We start from the raw sequence: 19,681 nt of genomic DNA on the forward strand, positions 1-19,681 counted from the left end.
ATTTTTGAACCATTCCATTGTAGATTTTGCTTTATGTTTTGGATCATTGTCTTGTTGGAAGACAAATCTCCGTCCCAGTCTCAGGTCTTTTGCAGACTCCATCAGGTTTTCTTCCAGAATGGTCCTGTATTTGGCTCCATCCATCTTCCCATCAATTTTAACCATCTTCCATGTCCTTGCTGAAGAAAAGCAGGCCCAAACCATGATGCTGCCACCACCATGTTTGACAGTGGGGATGGTGTGTTCAGGGTGATGAGCTGTGTTGCTTTTACGCCAAACATAACGTTTTGCATTGTTGCCAAAAAGTTCAATTTTGGTTTCATCTGACCAGAGCACCTTCTTCCACATGTTTGGTGTGTCTCCCAGGTGGCTTGTGGCAAACTTTAAACAACACTTTTTATGGATATATTTCTAAGAAATGGCTTTCTTCTTGCCACTCTTCCATAAAGGCCAGATTTGTGCAATATACGACTGATTGTTGTCCTATGGACAGCGTCTCCCACCTCAGCTGTAGATCTCTGCAGTTCATCCAGAGTGATCATGGGCCTCTTGGCTGCATCTCTGATCAGTCTTCTCCTTGTATGAGCTGAAAGTTTAGAGGGACAGCCAGGTCTTGGTAGATTTGCAGTGGTCTGATACTCCTTCAATTTCAATATTATCGCTTGCACAGTGCTCCTTGGGATGTTTAAAGCTTGGGAAATCTTTTTGTATCCAAATCTGGCTTTAAACTTCTTCACAACAGTATCTCGGACCTGCCTGGTGTGTTCCTTGTTCTTCATGATGCTCTCTGCGCTTTTAACGGACCTCTGAGACTATCACAGTGCAGGTGCATTTATACAGAGACTTGATTACACACAGGTGGATTGTATTTATCATCATTAGTCATTTAGGTCAACATTGGATCATTCAGAGATCCTCACTAAACTTCTGGAGAGAGTTTGCTGCACTGAAAGTAAAGGGGCTGAATAATTTTGCACGCCCAATTTTTCAGTTTTTGATATGTTAAAAAAGTTTGAAATATCCAATAAATGTCGTTCCACTTCATGATTGTGTCCCACTTGTTGTTGATTCTTCACAAAAAAATACAGTTTTATATCTTTATGTTTGAAGCCTGAAATGTGGCAAAAGGTCGCAAAGTTCAAGGGGGCCGAATACTTTCGCAAGGCACTGTACTGTGTACCTGGTCTACCATGTCACTGTGTACTTTGTCTACCATGTTACTGTGTACTTGGTCTACCATGTTACTGTGTACCTGGTCTACCATGTCACTGTGTACTTGGTCTACCATGTTACTTTGTACCTGGTCTACCATGTCACTGTGTCCTTGGTCTACCATGTTACTGTGTGCTTGGGCTACCATGTTACTGTGTACTTGGTCTACCATGTTACTGTGTACTTGGTCTACCATGTCACTGTGTGCCTGGTCTACCATGTCACTGTGTGCTTGGTCTACCATGTTACTGTGTGCTTGGTCTACCATGTCACTGTGTACTTGGTCTACCATGTCACTGTGTACCTGGTCTACCATGTTACTGTGTACCTGGTCTACCATGTCACTGTGTACTTGGTCTACCATGTCACTGTGTGCTTGGTCTACCATGTTACTGTGTACTTGGTCTACCATGTCACTGTGTGCTTGGTCTACCATGTTACTGTGTGCTTGGTCTACCATGTCACTGTGTACCTGGTCTACCATGTTACTGTGTTCCCGGTCTACCATGTTACTGTGTACTTGGTCTACCATGTCACTGTGTACCTGGTCTACCATGTTACTGTGTACTTGGTCTAGCATGTCACTGTGTACTTGGTCTACCATGTCACTGTGTGCTTGGTCTACCACGTTACTGTGTGCTTGGTCTACCATGTTACTGTGTACTTGGTCTACCATATCACTGTGTACTTGGTCTACCATGTCACTGTGTACTTGTTCTACCATGTTACTGTGTTCCTGGTCTACCATGTTACTGTGTGCTTGGTCTACCATGTCACTGTACTTGGTCTACCATGTCACTGTGTACTTGGTCTACCATGTCACTGTGTACTTGGTCTACCATGTTACTGTGTACTTGGTCTACCATGTTACTGTGTACTTGGTCTACCATGTTACTGTGTACTTGGTCTACCATGTCACTGTGTACTTGGTCTACCATGTCACTGTGTACTTGGTCTACCATGTTACTGTGTACTTGGTGTACCATGTTACTGTGTACTTGGTCTACCATGTTACTGTGTACTTGGTCTACCATGTTACTGTGTACTTGGTCTACCATGTTACTGTGCACTTGGTCTACCATGTTACTGTGTACTTGGTCTACCATGTTACTGTGCACTTGGTCTACCATGTTACTGTGTTCCCGGTCTACCATGTTACTGTGTACTTGGTCTACCATGTCACTGTGTACTCGGTCTACCATGTCACTGTGTACTTGGTCTACCATGTCACCGTGTACTTGGTCTACCATGTTACTGTGTACTTGGTGTACCATGTTACTGTGTACTTGGTGTACCATGTTACTGTGTACTCGGTCTACCATGTCACTGTGTATATCTACGCATTAGTCAGACTCATTTTTGCATATAAAGTACATTTTAAAATGTGGTCTGTATCTGTTGAATCTGCTCCTTCTGCATGCACCATGTGTTTGCTCTCTACTGTTTGTCCACTGGGCTCTGTGCTCGTCCCCCCAGCTTGTTTATCCAGCCCTAGAGACCCGTAATGCGAGTGCGTGAGAGACCTCCCGTGTGCCCAGTTTCACTAACGACTTCTTTGCTTCTCCTTCAGAATTGGGGTGGAATATAAATCAGTGTCCTTTAATCAGTTTTCTCCTCCTCCACCTCCTCTTTCTCCTCCTCTTCCTCCTCCTCCACCTCCTCTTTCTTCTCCTCCACCTCCTCTTTCTCCCTCTCCACCTCCTCTTTCTCCCTCTCCACCTCCTCCTCCTCCTTCTCCACCTCCTCCTCCACCTCCTCCTCCACCTCCTCCTCCTCCACCTCCACCTCCTCCTTCTCCACCTCCTCCACCTCCACCTCCTCCTCCACCTCCTCCACCTCCTCCTCCTCCTCCTCCACCTCTTCCACCTCCTCCTCCACCTCCACCTTCTCAGTGATTTAGTAGCAGCTTCTCTTCAGTCCTGGCAGAGGAGCCAACTGTTAGCACAGCAGAAGAACTGTGTGTTCTTATCTATTTGTTTTCTACCCACAAACTTGCGCGTGATGTATGCTCATATCCTAACAGTCTCACACCTACATCACCCTCCCGTTCACTAGCCATTCAACCACACTCAAGATAGCAAACACTGTAACAGCTCTGTCATTCCAACATCAAAGCCTTCTACGCACCGTATACCTTCCCCTCGAAGCTACAGGCGTAACAGACATTAACAGAGCGATGTCCTTGGTGTGGCCTGGTTTGGAGGGGATTCCGGAACATGTCAGTGTGGTTGGCAAATGAAGAAGGTGTGGGGGGGGTGTGGGAGCAAGGTGTGAGGGGGCCTTGGCAGAGATGGGGGATGGGGGAGGAACGCTGGCTGAGTCGCCCGTTGTGGGACAGGAGGGATGTGACACCACGACCTCCACACATAGAGAGTCGTCTGCTCTTTTACAACGTGTCATCAGGTCGTGATCGAACCGGCCTCTCCAACTCCAACCGCGGCCCGTCCACATTCATATCCTCGCTGACCGGCTTACATGCCCTGCACGTACCCAGAGTCCTTCACACTGGTGCTGTGTGTCGAACACAGCTGGGCATTATAAACGAGCACTCACTGCAAGTGTGTGGGATAGAGGCGGCCCGTACAGTCTCGCCCACGCGCGCACACACACACACACACACACACACATGAATGTTCACATACCTGTACTGTATACAAATTCACATATTGAGGATTCATATTCAGGCTTGAATACACTAACATGCATATCTCTCAATCAAACACACTCTCACACACACTTACGCACACACACACACATACACACACACACACACACACACACACACACACACACACACACACAAGTTTGCCTGTGGAACAACTCCAGCAGTGAGCAGTATTAGGCTGTCAGTCAAAGGGACAACCTTAAAAGGGCACAGAACCCTGGAGGAGACAGAGATGAATGAAATATCACACACACACACACACACACACACACACACACTGCCAAATCACTTAAGGTCGCCCAGCAATTCCAAACAAACTTCTTCACCTGGACCACACATAGTCTAATACACAACTAAAAGGTAGTCAACACACATTACACACAATATCATCCTCAAAACAATATAATCCACAACTATTCAGTAGGCTCATATCTCCTTCACCAGTTGACCTGTGTCTATTTGTCTGTAGTATGTCCTGTGGAATTACCATCACCACCGTCTCGCAACCCATCTCGTTGCCGCAACTCGTTGCCTCGTCATGTTCAGTGGGGAGAAAATAGTTTGAAACGTGAGAGTGAAATCTGACCTTGTCCAATGAGTACACAGATTTCAATTTTCTGTTACAAAATGTTTTGCGTCGGTGTACCCTACTGACCATGATCCGACTTCCTGAACTTTGACCCGGACTTCATGAACATTACTGTAACAACAAACTCCCTTTGTTGTTTGGCACCAAAACAGGAAATGTTCACGCCGGAGTGCAAGTTTAAGGAGTCGGTGTTTGAGAATTACTACGTGATCTACTCGTCCACTGTGTACCGTCAGCAGGAGTCCGGTCGGGCCTGGTTCCTGGGCCTCACCAAGGAAGGCCAGGTCATGAAGGGGAACAGGGTCAAGAAGACCAAGCCCTCATCACACTTTGTCCCCAGGCCCATTGAAGGTAAGGCATCTGAATGTATCTGCCGTCTCATCTGTGTATTGTCTTTTGCAGGTTTTGATCCGCCTGGAGTAAGTTGGTTGAAGCCCAATATGGTGAAATCAGGGGGGGCCTCATTTATAAAATGTGCCCACGCACAGATTTGATCGTACATTGTGCGTACGATGAAATTCATGGTAACGTTTGGGATTTATACATCTTGAACATCACATTGGGAAAATGTCATGATTTTACTTGGGATTTTGCATGACATTTCATGATTTTACTTGGGATTTTGCATTTCATGATTTATAAATGAAACATGCTACCATACACAACATTAACAGTCTATACACATTTTCCAAATTGCATTTCTTCAACTCTGGCGCAAAAAAAAAATATTCCTCATGCTAAAATAAAGTATAAAAAAGATTTATGAACAAGGCCCCTGAGAGATAATGTTGGACTTATGTTGTCAAATACTTTCAAATCATTTATCTGCTTTTGATTCACTTCACTTGGTACAATTGGAACCAATGGAATACTCAACCAAAAGCGCTTTATAATTATGTCCAGTTAATAAATCATTTATATGTCATTTAGAAATGGTCTGCCCACCATTTTATGAATCATTAAACCTACATTTTTAAATGTCAATAAGCCAGTTATTCACACATTTGTTAACAACTTTTAAAGGTCCAATGTAGACTTAACAAAAAATATATATATATTCTTAATATAAAAGGATTTCTGCTACCTTACTGTGATTGGTCAAAAATAGAGAGAAAAAATAGCAAATAGCTATTTCTCAGGTAAGAATTTCAGCTATGACTGTCTGGGAGGGGTTTGAGTGGGGAGGGGAAAACTGAAAATGAACTGTTTTTGGCAGAGAGGTTTGGAACTCTCTTATTTGTCTATTAACTCATTTACTGTGATGTCATTAACACCATGGATGTCATCAAAACTCTTGCCAAAACAGCTGTTACACTGAAAGGGCATTATCATAATTTTCACAATTTCCCAGTATTATTCCAACGTGTAGAAATATATATATAAAGCACAGGAAATCACATTTTTGACTGCACTGGGCCTTTAAATGATTTAATGCTGTTTTATAAGATAATGTATAAGGTGTTTAATATAGATACTTATCTATATTAGACCATATCAGCTACCTAATCTAAAGCCAGCACTATACTTTATAAACTGTTTATAAAGGACCTGAGTAATTACTCTTAAAACCCTGGATATGCCATTAGTAGACATTCCAGCAGTACCTTATACTCCACCAAGGTCTCAAAATGACCCGAAATCAGGGGTTGGAACCGGAAAATAACATAATTATTCAAGGAACAGAACCAGAACCGAGAAGGAAAGTGATCTATACTGTTTCAGAACAGAACCGTATTTTAAAAGCATGGGAACCGGTTAATAACGTTATTTTACGTTCCTGCCGTTTACTTCCAGTCCCACAAAAAACGCAGCAAAGCGTCTATGCAAAGCCCTCACTGAGTACGGTTACATGCACACAATAATGCAATTATTGTAAATAGTAAGATTAATATAATAATTTGATTAAAATGCTTTGCGAGAAAAACTATTTCCCTAATCCTGATTACATGGACACATCTGAGATCAGGCTATGTGATGGGACTTTGATAAATGCAGAAAATCGGCAACCAAAATAAACGTTCTACCACAGTGGCCATGTTATTTTTGGGAACCATATTTGATTCTGAATTCGGACATATGACGTTTGTCGGTGAAAAATACTTCTAAGACACATACATTCAGTTGTTTCCAAACTCACTTCACCTGCGCTAAAAGAGGGAGAGTCGCTCAGCTGGTGCTTACTTTGAGTTTGATCTCACGCTGATTAAGATAGGCAGAATAAGGTATTTGCATGACTATTGCATATCTGCCTACTGCCATAATCTGTTTAATATCGAATTATACCACAAAGCATTGTTGAATAGTAGTTTTTGATTGGCTAGAAGGGCATTCTAGATTGGACATTAAATCCAGATAACACGACAGTTGGAAAAGATATCGGGACACCTTGCAGTCATGACGCAATATGCGCTGACATTACAGACGTGATTCAGAAATTAGGGAGAGAGATGTTTATTAGAGAACAAGGCATTCACTTTTTCAATGCTAGTTAAGGATACTATAGTTATCACGTTTCACATTGGATTTATTAACTACAAAAAGGTAAGACGTGTTTTTATTTTCATTCTGGTTCCTCTCTGCACACATAAGCTTGTTAGCTAGATCTGGTCTAGCTCTTGAAAACACTAGGCGGCATTATGTGAAATGTAATGGAACTGAGTCATGGTCAATGGCTAGTTCTGGTCCAACGATAGTTAAACCAACTCTCTGACAATATGGGGATGAGGTAGTTGGATGGGCTATTTACAGATGGGCTATGTAATGTAATGGAACTGAGAGTCATGATCAGGGGCTAGCTCTGGTCCAACGGTAGGTAGCTCTGATCCAACGATAGTTAAACCAACTCTCTGAAGTTCAAAGACATTCAAAGTTCCTCCATAGAAGCCACTCCTCCGTAGGTATAATACTGTGGCCTAATTCAGATATTGCACGTCATAACAACAAGATGCCTAGCACTTCATGCCCAGCGCTCTCCTTACCCGCAAAATGTCAGTCCTACTCCACACCTTACACTACACTTGTCTGTCTAATGCATATACAGTTGAAGTCAGAAGTTTACATACACCTTAGCCAACTACATTTAAACTCAGTTTTTCACAATTCCTGATGTTTAATCCTACTAAAAATTCCCTGTCTTAGGTCAGTTAGGATCACCACTTTATTTTAAGAATGTGAAATGTCAGGATAACAGTAGAGAGAATGATTTATTTCAGCTTTTTGCTCTTTCATCACATTCCCAGTGGGTCAGAAGTTTACATACACTCAATTAGTATTTGGTAGCAATGCCTTTAAATTGTTTAACTTGGGTCAAACGTTTCGGGTAGCCTTCCACAAATTTCCCACAATAAGTTGGGTGAATTTTGTCCCATTCCGACTGACAGAGTTGGTGTAACTGAGTCAGGTTTGTAGGCCTCCTTGCTCGCACACGCTTTTTCAGTTCTGCCCACAAATTGTCTATAGGATTGAGGTCAGGGCTTTTGTGATGGCCACTCCAATACCTTGACTTTGTTGTCCTTAAGCCATTTTGCCACAATGTTAAAAGTATGCTTGGGGTCATTGTCCATTTGGAAGACCCATTTGCAACCAAGCTTTAACTTCCTGACTGATGTCTTGAGATGTTGCTTCAATATATCCACATAATTTTCCTGCCTCATGATGCCATCTATTTTGTGAAGTGCACCAGTCCCTCCTGCAGCAAAGCACCCCCACAACATGATTCTGACACTCCTGTGCTTCACGGTTGGGATGGTTCTCTTTGGCTTGCAGGCCGCCCCCTTTTTCCTCCAAACATAACGATGGTAATTATGGCCAAACAGTTCTATTTTTGTTTCATCAGACCAGAGGACATTCCTCCAAAAAGTACGATCTTTGTCCCCATGTGCAGTTGTAAACCGTATTGTGGCTTTTTTATGGCGGTTTTGGAGCAGTGGCTTCTTCCTTGCTGAGCGGCCTTTCAGGTTATGTCGATATAGGACTCGTTTTACTGTGGATATAGATACTTTTGTACCCATTTCCTCCAGCATCGTCACAAGGTTCTTTACTGTTCTGGGATTGATTTGCACTTTTCTCACCAAATTATATTCATCTCTGGTAGACAAAACGCGTCTCCTTCCTGAGCGGCATGACAGCTGCGTAGTCCCATGGTGTTTATACTTGCATACTATTGTTTGTACAGATGAACGTGGTTCCTTCAGGCGTTTGGAAATTGCTCCCAAGGATGAACCAGATTTGTGGAGGTCTGTTTTTCTGAGGTCTTGGCTGATTTCTTTTAATTTTCCCATGATGTCAAGCAAAGAGGCACTGAGTTTGAAGGTAGGCCTGGAAATACATCCACAGGTACACCTCCAATTGACTCAAATTATATCAATTAGCCCATCAGAAGCTTCTAAAGCCATGACATAATTTTCTGGAATTTTCCAAGCTGTTTAAAGGCACAGTCAACTTAGTTTATGTAAACTTTTGAGCCACTGGAATTGTGATACAGTGAATTATAAGTGAAATAATCTGTCTGTAAACAATTGTTGGAAAAATGACTTGTGTTATACACAAAGTAGATGTCCTAACCGACCTGCCAAAACTATAGTTTGTGAACAAGACATTTTTGGAGTGGTTGAAAAACGAGTTTTAATGACTCCAACCTAAGTGTATGTAAACTTCCAACTTCAACTGTATATAGCTTGCACGCTCCATAGCAAGCTGCTCTATCCATTGGTGAAGTAATTAAATGTTGAGGTAAATGTAAAAATATTTGTGGTTTAAGAGTTTTAACAGGAACCGAAAGGAGCAATGTAAATTGTTATTTATTTAGGATTTGAACCGGTTCAGAACTTTCTTTTGCTGGTCAGAACAGTGGAACAGAACAAAGAAAAATATGTTTGAAACATAATATCGGTTCCAACCCCTGCTTACAACATATTGATGGAGAAAAACTAAGCACCCAACACAGGGCGTTTAATTTTTAAGGAAATATATTTAATATTCTTTTTCAGAACAGGTTCCTAGAGAAACTTCATCCACTCTGTGGGAGTCCCTGAGCTCGATCTGAATTTGTCTCTCTGTCTGCCCATCCATCTCCTCGTTATTCATCCTCCATGTTCCCCTCTATCCCCCCTGCTTCCTGCTTCTTCCTCTACTACATACACGTCCTGCAGTGTGTATGTACAGGGAGCCGTCGCTGCATGAGATTGAGGAGAAACAGCGCTCCAGGAAGAACTCAGGGACTCCCACCATGAACGGAGGGAAAGCTGTCAACCAGAATTCCTAGCAGCGGGGCCCCAAGGGTGGGGGGCCACTAGGGTGCCCGGTCCCCCCTCTCTTAAACAGAGGGGGGAGGGGCCACAAACTCCCCTCACCACCATGCCATCTGAAGGGATGGACCACCACGAGGGGGAGGAGCTACACCCAAGACCACAAAAAAACTCTTGCCTGTGAAAATCTTTTAGACAAATATCAAGATAAACCCAGAGGAAAAACAAAAAAGCGACTACAAACATTTTCAATCAGGACTTGACCTACGTTTATGCAAAAAAGAAAAAAAAAAGCTGTGACAAGACAAAGAAATGGTGGTCTCTTCACAATACAAATATCTATTGTTTCCAATTTATGCTGGTAAAAATGTGCTTTAAACACGTTTGATTTCCCATGCGTTGATTTTATGAATGCTATGACACGCTCACAAGTTTTATTGTCCATTAATAATAATATTATGTATGTGTTGACTAACTCATCATCCCAATTTTAGTATCATTGTTATTCTGTTTTTCGTTTGAGACTGTAGAAGTTTGAAAAATTGTTTGTTTTCATATTGCGTGACAGTGAATGCCCTTTTTCACTGGTGTGAGGGTAAACATGTAATGTATATGAGAGCTCGCTGTTGGGCTCGGAAGGAACAGGTATGGGTGGGTGGGATGGGTTTTGCTCAGGTGATGTCCTTTCAGTGAGGAATACGTTGGGTGGATCTCAATACTCTAATTTGGAGTCTCCTCACACTCTTCGGTATTACAGGACTAGACAACTAAAAGCAATACGGAGGGGCTACTACACCAAGCCTCACAGCAGGCATCTACCATATTATGGTGCTTTCGAGTGCTGTCGGAAATGTGGAAATACAAGTTCCCGACTCGGAAATAACCACTTGAACGATCCTCAAAGTCTGAAACACAAGTGGGAAACATGGTCCAGAGTTGTGACGTTTCATCGCTGGCCCTTCACCTTTTCAACCACTAGACGGTAGAAGAAAACCATTTACAACCTTAACCATGTGATTAACGTAGCTTAGTGGATCTGTACAGTATATAGTTTGACACATTGTCAACGTAAGCAACATTAGCTAGATTAGCCATCTAGCTAGAATCTCATTGGTTGAAGAGTTATTCCAAACTTCATTAGCACACGAGCGCACTCGTGCCATAATTTACAACTTCACCAATTGGGAAATACCGAGATTCCGAGGACCACTCGAACGCACCATTACTCTCAACAATCCCGTCCTGTCAACTCAATGGTCAGGAGGGAAAAGAAACAAGAAATAGCCCTGAAATAGCATCAATACTCTGGCAACGTGTTTGTAGGCAGGAGGAAAAAAGGTAGATAGAACTTCAGGATTGTTTTTGTTCGGTGAACCAGCACTACTAAGGGGATTTGTCTCTAATAAGAACTAGCTTGGCCAATCGTATGGGAGAAAATGTAATATTCTCTCCAGAAAACAGGGAAACTTGGCTAGCATCCGCCAATCAAGGATTCTTTCATGAATACTTGAAACTGGTGTATTTCACCTCAGCATGCGCTTTGACAAAGACTTTGTTCAAAGTGATCAGAGAATGCTTTTAGTCGGTACAAAGAAATCATGGACATGTCCTTAGGAAGACAAGTTGTGGCTTGTTTAAGGGCAAGACATAGACACAGTACTGTATGCATCAGAGAAGGTTGGATTGCTGGCAGGTCTTGCAGATCAGACAAGTATTCGTCCCAATACTCTTAAGAAGCTTCCTCTCCTTGTGTCTTGTTGATGGGTTGTGGCGTATTCATTTCATAGAAGTAGTCTCTTTATATCTTTATATATACAAGGTAAAGGAAAAAAATAAAGGAAGTCTTTTAAGAGGATTTTGGACAAAGCCCCTGGGAAACCCGCTTTCATTGTTAATATTTCACCTACGATACTGTACTCAATAACAGCCTACCACAACGGGATGGAGCCCAGCCATCCAAAACCCAGGAAAACAAAACATTTGGACGCCAGAAGGTGCGTTTGCCCTGAGAGTCTGTAAATATTTCACTGTTTTGTACTTCCAGGCTGGCATCCTAATGGCTTCCATCGCAGTAGGGGCTGGCATCCCAATGGCTTCCATCGCAGTAGGTTTGGTGAGCCATTAAATGAGCCATTTACTGCATTGTGGAAACGAGACCCTGTCATTTCATAAATCAAATGTAGGAGAACAGCTGTATATACAAAGGAGATATATGAAGGTCAAACCAGTTGGTAAGGCAGGGAAGAACCCCCCCCCCATCACCAATATAGACAAATCACCCGTGAGGAGCAATCCACTGATCCTATCGTTCGTCTAACTCAGGAAGTCCCACTCCAGTCAAATGAACGGAGTCCGACAACAAGGCGGGCCACCCTTGCCAAGCGCCCAATGCACAAAACCTGGCCAAAGGTGTGGTCTTGGGGCGGTTGGGTCGGGGTGTTGGTGGCAAAGTGGGGGTCTGGGGGCAGGCCAGGACATGAGTTAAGGGATGTCAGGGTGTCATGTCAGACACGTCCACTTCTAACTGTGGCAGGTCATGGCAGGAAGACCAGCGCAAGGTATTGCTCTGTGTCGGAGAACTGTAAAAAAATTATTATTCACAAATGTTCCACTGGGGTCTGGAGAGAGCTGGCACAGTTCTGCAGTAGCTGCTTCAGTATAAGTAGTCCACAGGCACAGATCTAGGATCAGCTTACTCTCCTTTAGTTCTAACCTTAACCATTAGGTCAGCGTTTCCCAAACTCAGTCCACGTTTTTTTTCTTCATTTTTTCCCCCTAGCACAACACAGCTGATTCAAATAATCAACTAATCATCAAGCTTTGATCATTTGAATCAGCTGTGTAGTGTTAGGGGTAATAAACTAAACGTGTACCCAGTGGGGGCCACAGGACCGAGTTTGGGAAACACTGCATGAAGTGGTGGATATATCCTACCTGTAACCATGAAGTGGTGGATATATCCTACCTGTAACCATGAAGTGGTGGATATATCCTACCTGTAACCATGAAGTGGTGGATATATCCTACCTGTAACCATGAAGTGGTGGATATATCCTACCTGTAACCATGAAGTGGTGGATATATCCTACCTGTAACCATGAAGTGGTGGATATATCCTACCTGTAACCATGAAGTGGTGGATATATCCTACCTGTAACCATGAAGTGGTGGATATATCCTACCTGTAACCATGAAGTGGTGGATATATCCTACCTGTAACCATGAAGTGGTGGGGACGCAAAACGGACCTTAAATCAGCATGTATCATGTACCTGCAACTTCATACTACTGGGGGGTTGCGATGAAGCATTGCATGAAAAATGGATGTACTTTACAGAGAACGGAGGGGTTGACGATAGAGAGTGAGAGTAAAATAGGTGTAATAGAAGTGAACAAAGAGGACACTTTTGGGGACAAGATGAAAATGCCAGAGGGACTACCCAGGGGCTCAATACGGTGTAAAGGGATATTATATTTTGGTTTGGAAACGATTTAACCGTCAATGGAAAACACGCATTTATGCATTATGAATTGTGAGATAAAAAAAAAAAAAATGCATTGATATTTAAATTCAGAAATGAAGTTAGTGATTGTTTAAGAATAAAAATACATTATCAAAAGCTTTTCACCAATTTACTGTGCTGACGTTTTCTTGTTGATAACCTGGTGCACTGTGTTCACTAAGTCCTTCCCCTGATAAGAACACCCCCCCAAAAAAAAATACTAGATTTTGTTCTACACCCCCCACCTTGATGTTCGAGAGAGTGCCCAGTGTCAAATCATTGAAGGTGATTTATCATGTCATTCAGGCTCGAGTCCAATGTCATTTTGGGATTGCGCTCCTGCGCCCTTAATTCTACCATTGTCATGGAAACAGACTTTCCCCCCCTGCTGTCTGCAAGGAGGAGGAGGAAGAGGAGGAGGAAGGTTGGTGCTGATGGCTCCTGTACAGAGGACACTCTCCTTGATGTTCTAGTTTTCTATTTGAATTTTCTCCCTCGTTTTAGGTGAGCACCTGAAAGAAAGGCAGCACTTCAGCAAGGGATGAGTGTCCACCCACAGTGAGAGAGAGAGAGGAAGGGATGAGTGTACACCCACAGCGAGAGAGAGAGAGGAAGGGATGAGTGTACACCCACAGCGAGAGAGAGAGGAAGGGATGAGTGTCCACCCACAGTGAGAGAGAGAGAGGAAGGGATGAGTGTACACCCACAGCGAGAGAGAGAGAGGAAGGGATGAGTGTACACCCACAGCGAGAGAGAGAGAGGAAGGGATGAGTGTACACCCACAGTGAGAGAGAGAGAGGAAGGGATGAGTGTACACCCACAGAGAGAGAGAGAGGAAGGGATGAGTGTACACCCACAGCGAGAGAGAGAGAGGAAGGGATGAGTGTCCACCCACAGCGAGAGAGCGAGAGGAAGGGATGAGTGTACACCCACAGCGAGAGAGAGAGAGGAAGGGATGAGTGTACACCCACAGCGAGAGAGAGAGGAAGGGATGAGTGTACACCCACAGCGAGAGAGCGAGAGCGAGAGAGAGAGAGAGAGGGAGAGGAAGATAAACCCAATTATCACTCTCATCTTTCTCGCTCCTAACAGCTCTCATACACACACACACACCTCTCACAACAGCTACCATACACACACACACACACACCTCTCACAAAAAGCTTGTGCTCTCTCTCTCTCTCACACACACACACATACTTCAAAGAAAGCTATTTTATCCCAAGGCTATTTTATCCCAAGGCTCTCCCTGATACAATCATTCTGAGGCTACGCTCATTTCTATGCAAAATTGGAGAAGCATTGCTCCAAGATGTTACTGTCTATAGTGCTGAATAGAGTTGTTATTTTGAAGGTATTTCGATTGAGCCAACTCTGGTACAGGAATGTATTTATTATTATTATTATTTATGTATTTATGTGTTTAAGCAATAGTTCATTAAAAAATAAAACATTTGTCAAATGTTTACAAACCTTTAAAGGTCCAGTATGTACCATTTGTGTGTACCCGACTAAGTACACATAGAAATGTGAGTTATAGATCTGTAATTCTGATTGAAAGCAAGCTTGATAAGTGGTAGATCCATTCTATGTGCACTATTTCTGCTTCCTCTCCTTACGTTTAGGTTTAGTGTCTTTTTACTTTATGGGGTTTGTACACGAGCTTTAAACATCTGAAAATACAATATTTTTGGTTATTGAAATTATTTTTTTCATAGCAGTTTAGAGGGTACAATGATTCTACACACTGCTTGTTTTGTCACATAAACTAAAATTAGGCAAAAAACATGCTATCTCTCCCGTGCCATCTTTTGTTTCGATCCAGCTACTGTTATTACTGTAACATGCCTCAATCACACATGAATAGGAAATATAGGCATCATCTAAAAGACTCCCGTTTATTTGGGATTGAGGCATTACATCTCGTCATTGGACCACTCTTGAGAAAGTTGTCTGAAAGAAGCGTCACAAACATTTTTGATTGAACTGTCCCTTTAATATCGCAATTCACAGAAAGACAAGATCTATAATCTATATAGGAATCTATGCTGTCCTTTTTTTGCCTCCTGATATACCTTTAATAGGTAGAAAACAGCTCACTGACAACAAACTTTTTTTCTGTAAGTGGGGAAAAAAAGAGTCAGCTGTTTAAACTACCTCGGAAGTCCCTCGGCACCTGAGGAGAGCAATGTCAAGGGTTGCAGCCAGCTCTCAGCCGCACCCTGCAACATGTAGATATGGAACAATGTTGGGTATCTGACTGCAGCCCTGCCTCCCACCTAGTCCCTGCTGTGTGAGGAAACACTGGGTCGACAACTCTCCATTGATTCTCTGAATACATTGAATTAATTATAACACTAACATTGAGTTAATACCAGCGTGAGACATCATCAGACCATCATCTAGACCATCATCAGGCCATCATCAAGGTCATCATCAGACCATCATCAAGGCCATCATCAGACCATTATCAAGGCCATCATCAGACCATCATCAGACCATTATCAATGCCATCATCAAGGCCATCATCTAGACCATCATCAAGGCCATCATCAGACCATCCTCCAGACCATCATCAAGGCCATCATCAGACCATTATCAAGGCCATCATCAGACCATCCTCCAGACCATCATCAAGGCCATCATCAGACCATTATCAAGGCCATCATCAGACCATCATCAAGGCCATCCTTCAGAACATCATCCAGAACATCATCAGACCATCTTCTAGACCATCATCCAGGCCATCATCCAGACCATCATCCAGACCATCATTCAGGCTTGCCTCCAGACCATCATCCAGGCCATCATCAGACCATCATCAGACCATCATCCAGACCATCATCAGACCATCCTCCAGGCCATCATCCAGACCATCATCCAAACCATCATACAGGCCATCATCAGACCATCATCAGACCATCCTCCAGACCATCATCCAGGCCATCATCAGACCATCATCAGACCATCCTCCAGACCATCATCCAGGCCATCATCAGACCATCCTCCGGGCCATCATCCAGACCATCATCCAGACCATCATCCAGGCCATCATCCAGACCATCACCCAAACCATCATACAGACCATCATCAGACCATCATCAGACCATCATCCAGACCATCATCCAGGCCATCATCCAGACCATCATCCAGGCCTAATAAAGATCTACTTCCATGTCTTTCTTTATTTGCCTCATTATCTTTCTTCTCTTTTTCTTTCTATCTCTCTATTCCCCCCTCTCCATCCCTATGTTACTCTGGGTGCGTTCCCAATGGCACCCTATTCCCCTTGTGACCTGGTTAAGGTAGTGCACTATGGGCCCTGGTTAAGGTAGTGCACTATGGGCCCTGGTTAAGGTAGTGCACTATGGGCCCTGGTTAAGGTAGTGCACTATGGGCCCTGGTTAATTGAGGTAGTGCATTATAAAGGGAACAGGGTGCCATTTGGGACGGCGCCTCTGGGTTTAGATATGGGACGGAGCCTCTGGGTTTAGATATGGGACGGAGCCTCTGGGTTTAGATATGGGACGGAGACTCTGGGTTTAGATATGGGATGGAGCCTCTGGGTTTAGATATGGGAAGGAGCCTCTGGGTTTAGATATGGGATGGAGCCTCTGGGTTTAGATATGGGATGGAGCCTCTAGGTTTAGATATGGGATGGCGCCTCTGGGTTTAGATATGGGACGGCGCCTCTGGGTTTAGATATGGGACGGAGCCTCTGGGTTTAGATATGGGATGGAGCCTCTGGGTTTAGATATGGGACGGAGCCTCTGGGTTTAGATTGGGATGGAGCCTCTGGGTTTAGATATGGGATGGAGCCTCTGGGTTTAGATATGGGACGGAGCCTCTAGGTTTAGATATGGGACGGCGCCTCTGGGTTTAGATATGGGACGGCGCCTCTGGGTTTAGATATGGGACGGAGCCTCTGGGTTTAGATATGGGATGGAGCCTCTGGGTTTAGATATGGGACGGAGCCTCTGGGTTTAGATATGGGACGGAGCCTCTGGGTTTAGATATGGGACGGCGCCTCTGGGTTTAGATATGGGACGGAGCCTTGCGGACATTGTTGTCTTCTCCCCTGTCAGAGAGAATGAGGAACTCCTAGCTCTGAAGTAGGAAATTCCTCATAAAAAAACAATTGGTCTCCATTCAACTAAGAATTCAGCAGGCTGCCTTTGATCTTAATGGGCTCGCAGGTCTTTTCTCATGTCTTTTCATCCAAATCTAATGTTCAGAAGTGAAGAATGTATTGGATAATTGGCTTTAATTCTTTCCCAGAGGAAAAAAGCAAGTTGGGAATCATTATATGGCTGTAAATGAAAGTGGCATACAAGTGGGAGCGACTGCACAGAAGTCTTGGAAATGTTGTGCTAGTTAGAAAAGAAAGATTACCACAGAGAAAACGGAGATGTTCTTCCTTGGTATGCCTTGAGCCATTCTCTCTGTTTTAGTAGTCACACAAAGACACACACACACACACACACACAGTGTCACTAACTTATGAAGCACTGGGACAACTACTGATACATGTAGTCCAACACACACACACACACACACCTCACAGAAACTCATATAATACACACACACCTCACAGAAACTCATATAATACACACACACACCTCACAGAAACTCATATAATACACACACACACCTCACAGAAACACACATAATACACACACCTTACAGAAACACACATAATACACACGCACGCACACACAAGTACACACCACAAAGACACAAATACATTCTGATATTCTTACACCAACAAACACACTCATGTACACACCCCCCACACACACACACACAGTGGCGGTGGTCCCTCATAGTCGAGGATTATGTCAGTCAGGTTTATGTATTCAGAGGTGTATGAATACTCCAACACACACACCACACGCACACCAACCTCTGCAGATATGATCATGTAATTCGGCTGGCAGTGTTTCCTGTTATTTTACAATGCTGTTCTGCTCTTTCCCATTAGCTCAGGGACAGAACAGATCAATCCCAATAGCCCTTATTCCATCTTATTCCCCCCCTCTCTCCATTTTATTCATTCTCTCTCCAACTTATTCCCTCTCTCCATCTTATTTCCTCTCTCTCCATCTTATTCTCTCTCTCTCCATCTAATTAGTTCTCTCTCCATCTTATTCCCTCTCTCTCCATCTAATTAGTTATCTCTCCATCTTATTCCCTCTCTCTCCATCTTATTCCCTCTCTCCATCTTATTCCCTCTCTCTCCATCTTATTCCCTCTCTCTCCATCTTATTCCCTCTCTCTCCATCTAATTAGTTCTCTCTCCATCTTATTCCCTCTCTCTCCATCTTATTCCCTCTCTCCATCTTATTCCCTCTCTCCATCTTATTCCCTCTCTCTCCATCTTATTTCCTCTCTCTCCCCCTCACTCCCTCTCATTCCATCTCACTCCCCCTCATTCCATGTCACTCCCTCTCACACCCCTCTTACTCATCTCACTCCTTCTCATTCCATCTCACCCCATCTCACTCCCCCTCACTCCATCTCATTCCCTCTCGCTCCGTCTCATTCCATCTCACATTCTCTCTATTTTCTCTTTTAGCCCTATTCATTCATGAATGCTTATTTCATTATTTCAAACCCAAGCTCATACATAAGATATGCATCCTGCACACATACACATCTATTGCACATCCATTACACAGCCACATCCATTTCACATCTATTACACAGCCACATCCATTTCACATCTATTACACATGCACACTGGAAGTTAAGTACATGTTTTCCTTCATACAGTACATACAGTAGCAGTCAAACGTTTGGACACACCTACTCATTCAATGATTTTTCTTTATTTTTACTATTTTCTACATTGTAGAATAAGTGGAGACATCAAACTATGAAATATGCATGTGTCTGTGCCAATGTTTGTGTTGCTTCACAGTCTGATACCTCAGTGTGCCAACACATCACAAATGCAGGCTCTTATGAGCATACCAGGTAAACTGAGACTCACAGACGACCCAGCATAGGCGGCATACTAAATTGTAGTCCCGTTAATGTCATATAGAAGTGCACTGGCAAGAGAATATCCATATATAATGGTGATGTGTTTACCTCTTTACTACTGTCGTGTATAGATTATTGAAGTAAATCTAGGGAAATTGCAGACATGTTATGAATTTCAGGTAGATGGAGTGGGAACGCCAGGCGAAGAGCCCCCTCTGCTGCTGATGAAGTGCTGCAGCCCATGGTACACCAAGCTATCAAAATGAAACACAAAGAAAATAAAAAAAACATTCCTTCATTTTAGTACAGATTTAAAGGGGCAATGTGCAGTTCCAACAATAACACATCCATCCATCCCCACCACCACCACCACCACCACCATCTCTGCACCTTAGAGACTGTTACTAGCCGGCTACCACCCGGTACTCTACCCCTTAGAGACTGTTACTAGCCGGCTACCACCCTGTACTCTACCCCTTAG

The 19,681-nt window shown here is 43.4% G+C and overlaps 1 protein-coding gene across 2 annotated transcripts in view; it reads left to right on the forward strand.

The window, feature by feature from the left end:
- The window catches only part of LOC112227213 (fibroblast growth factor 12-like), a 62,641-nt gene extending 52,602 nt beyond the window's left edge, over positions 1-10,039 (forward strand). For both annotated transcript variants that reach the window (XM_042308139.1, XM_042308140.1), the window contains 2 exons: positions 4,619-4,817; positions 9,617-10,039. In XM_042308139.1, coding sequence (XP_042164073.1) covers positions 4,619-4,817; positions 9,617-9,729 — 312 coding nt within the window. In that variant the 3' untranslated portion in view covers positions 9,730-10,039. The remainder of the gene's footprint in view (positions 1-4,618; positions 4,818-9,616) is intronic.
- The last annotated feature ends 9,642 nt before the right edge of the window (positions 10,040-19,681 follow it).

The sequence above is a fragment of the Oncorhynchus tshawytscha genome, linkage group LG28 (assembly GCF_018296145.1).
Source record: "Oncorhynchus tshawytscha isolate Ot180627B linkage group LG28, Otsh_v2.0, whole genome shotgun sequence".
NCBI classification, from domain to species: Eukaryota; Metazoa; Chordata; class Actinopteri; order Salmoniformes; family Salmonidae; genus Oncorhynchus; species Oncorhynchus tshawytscha.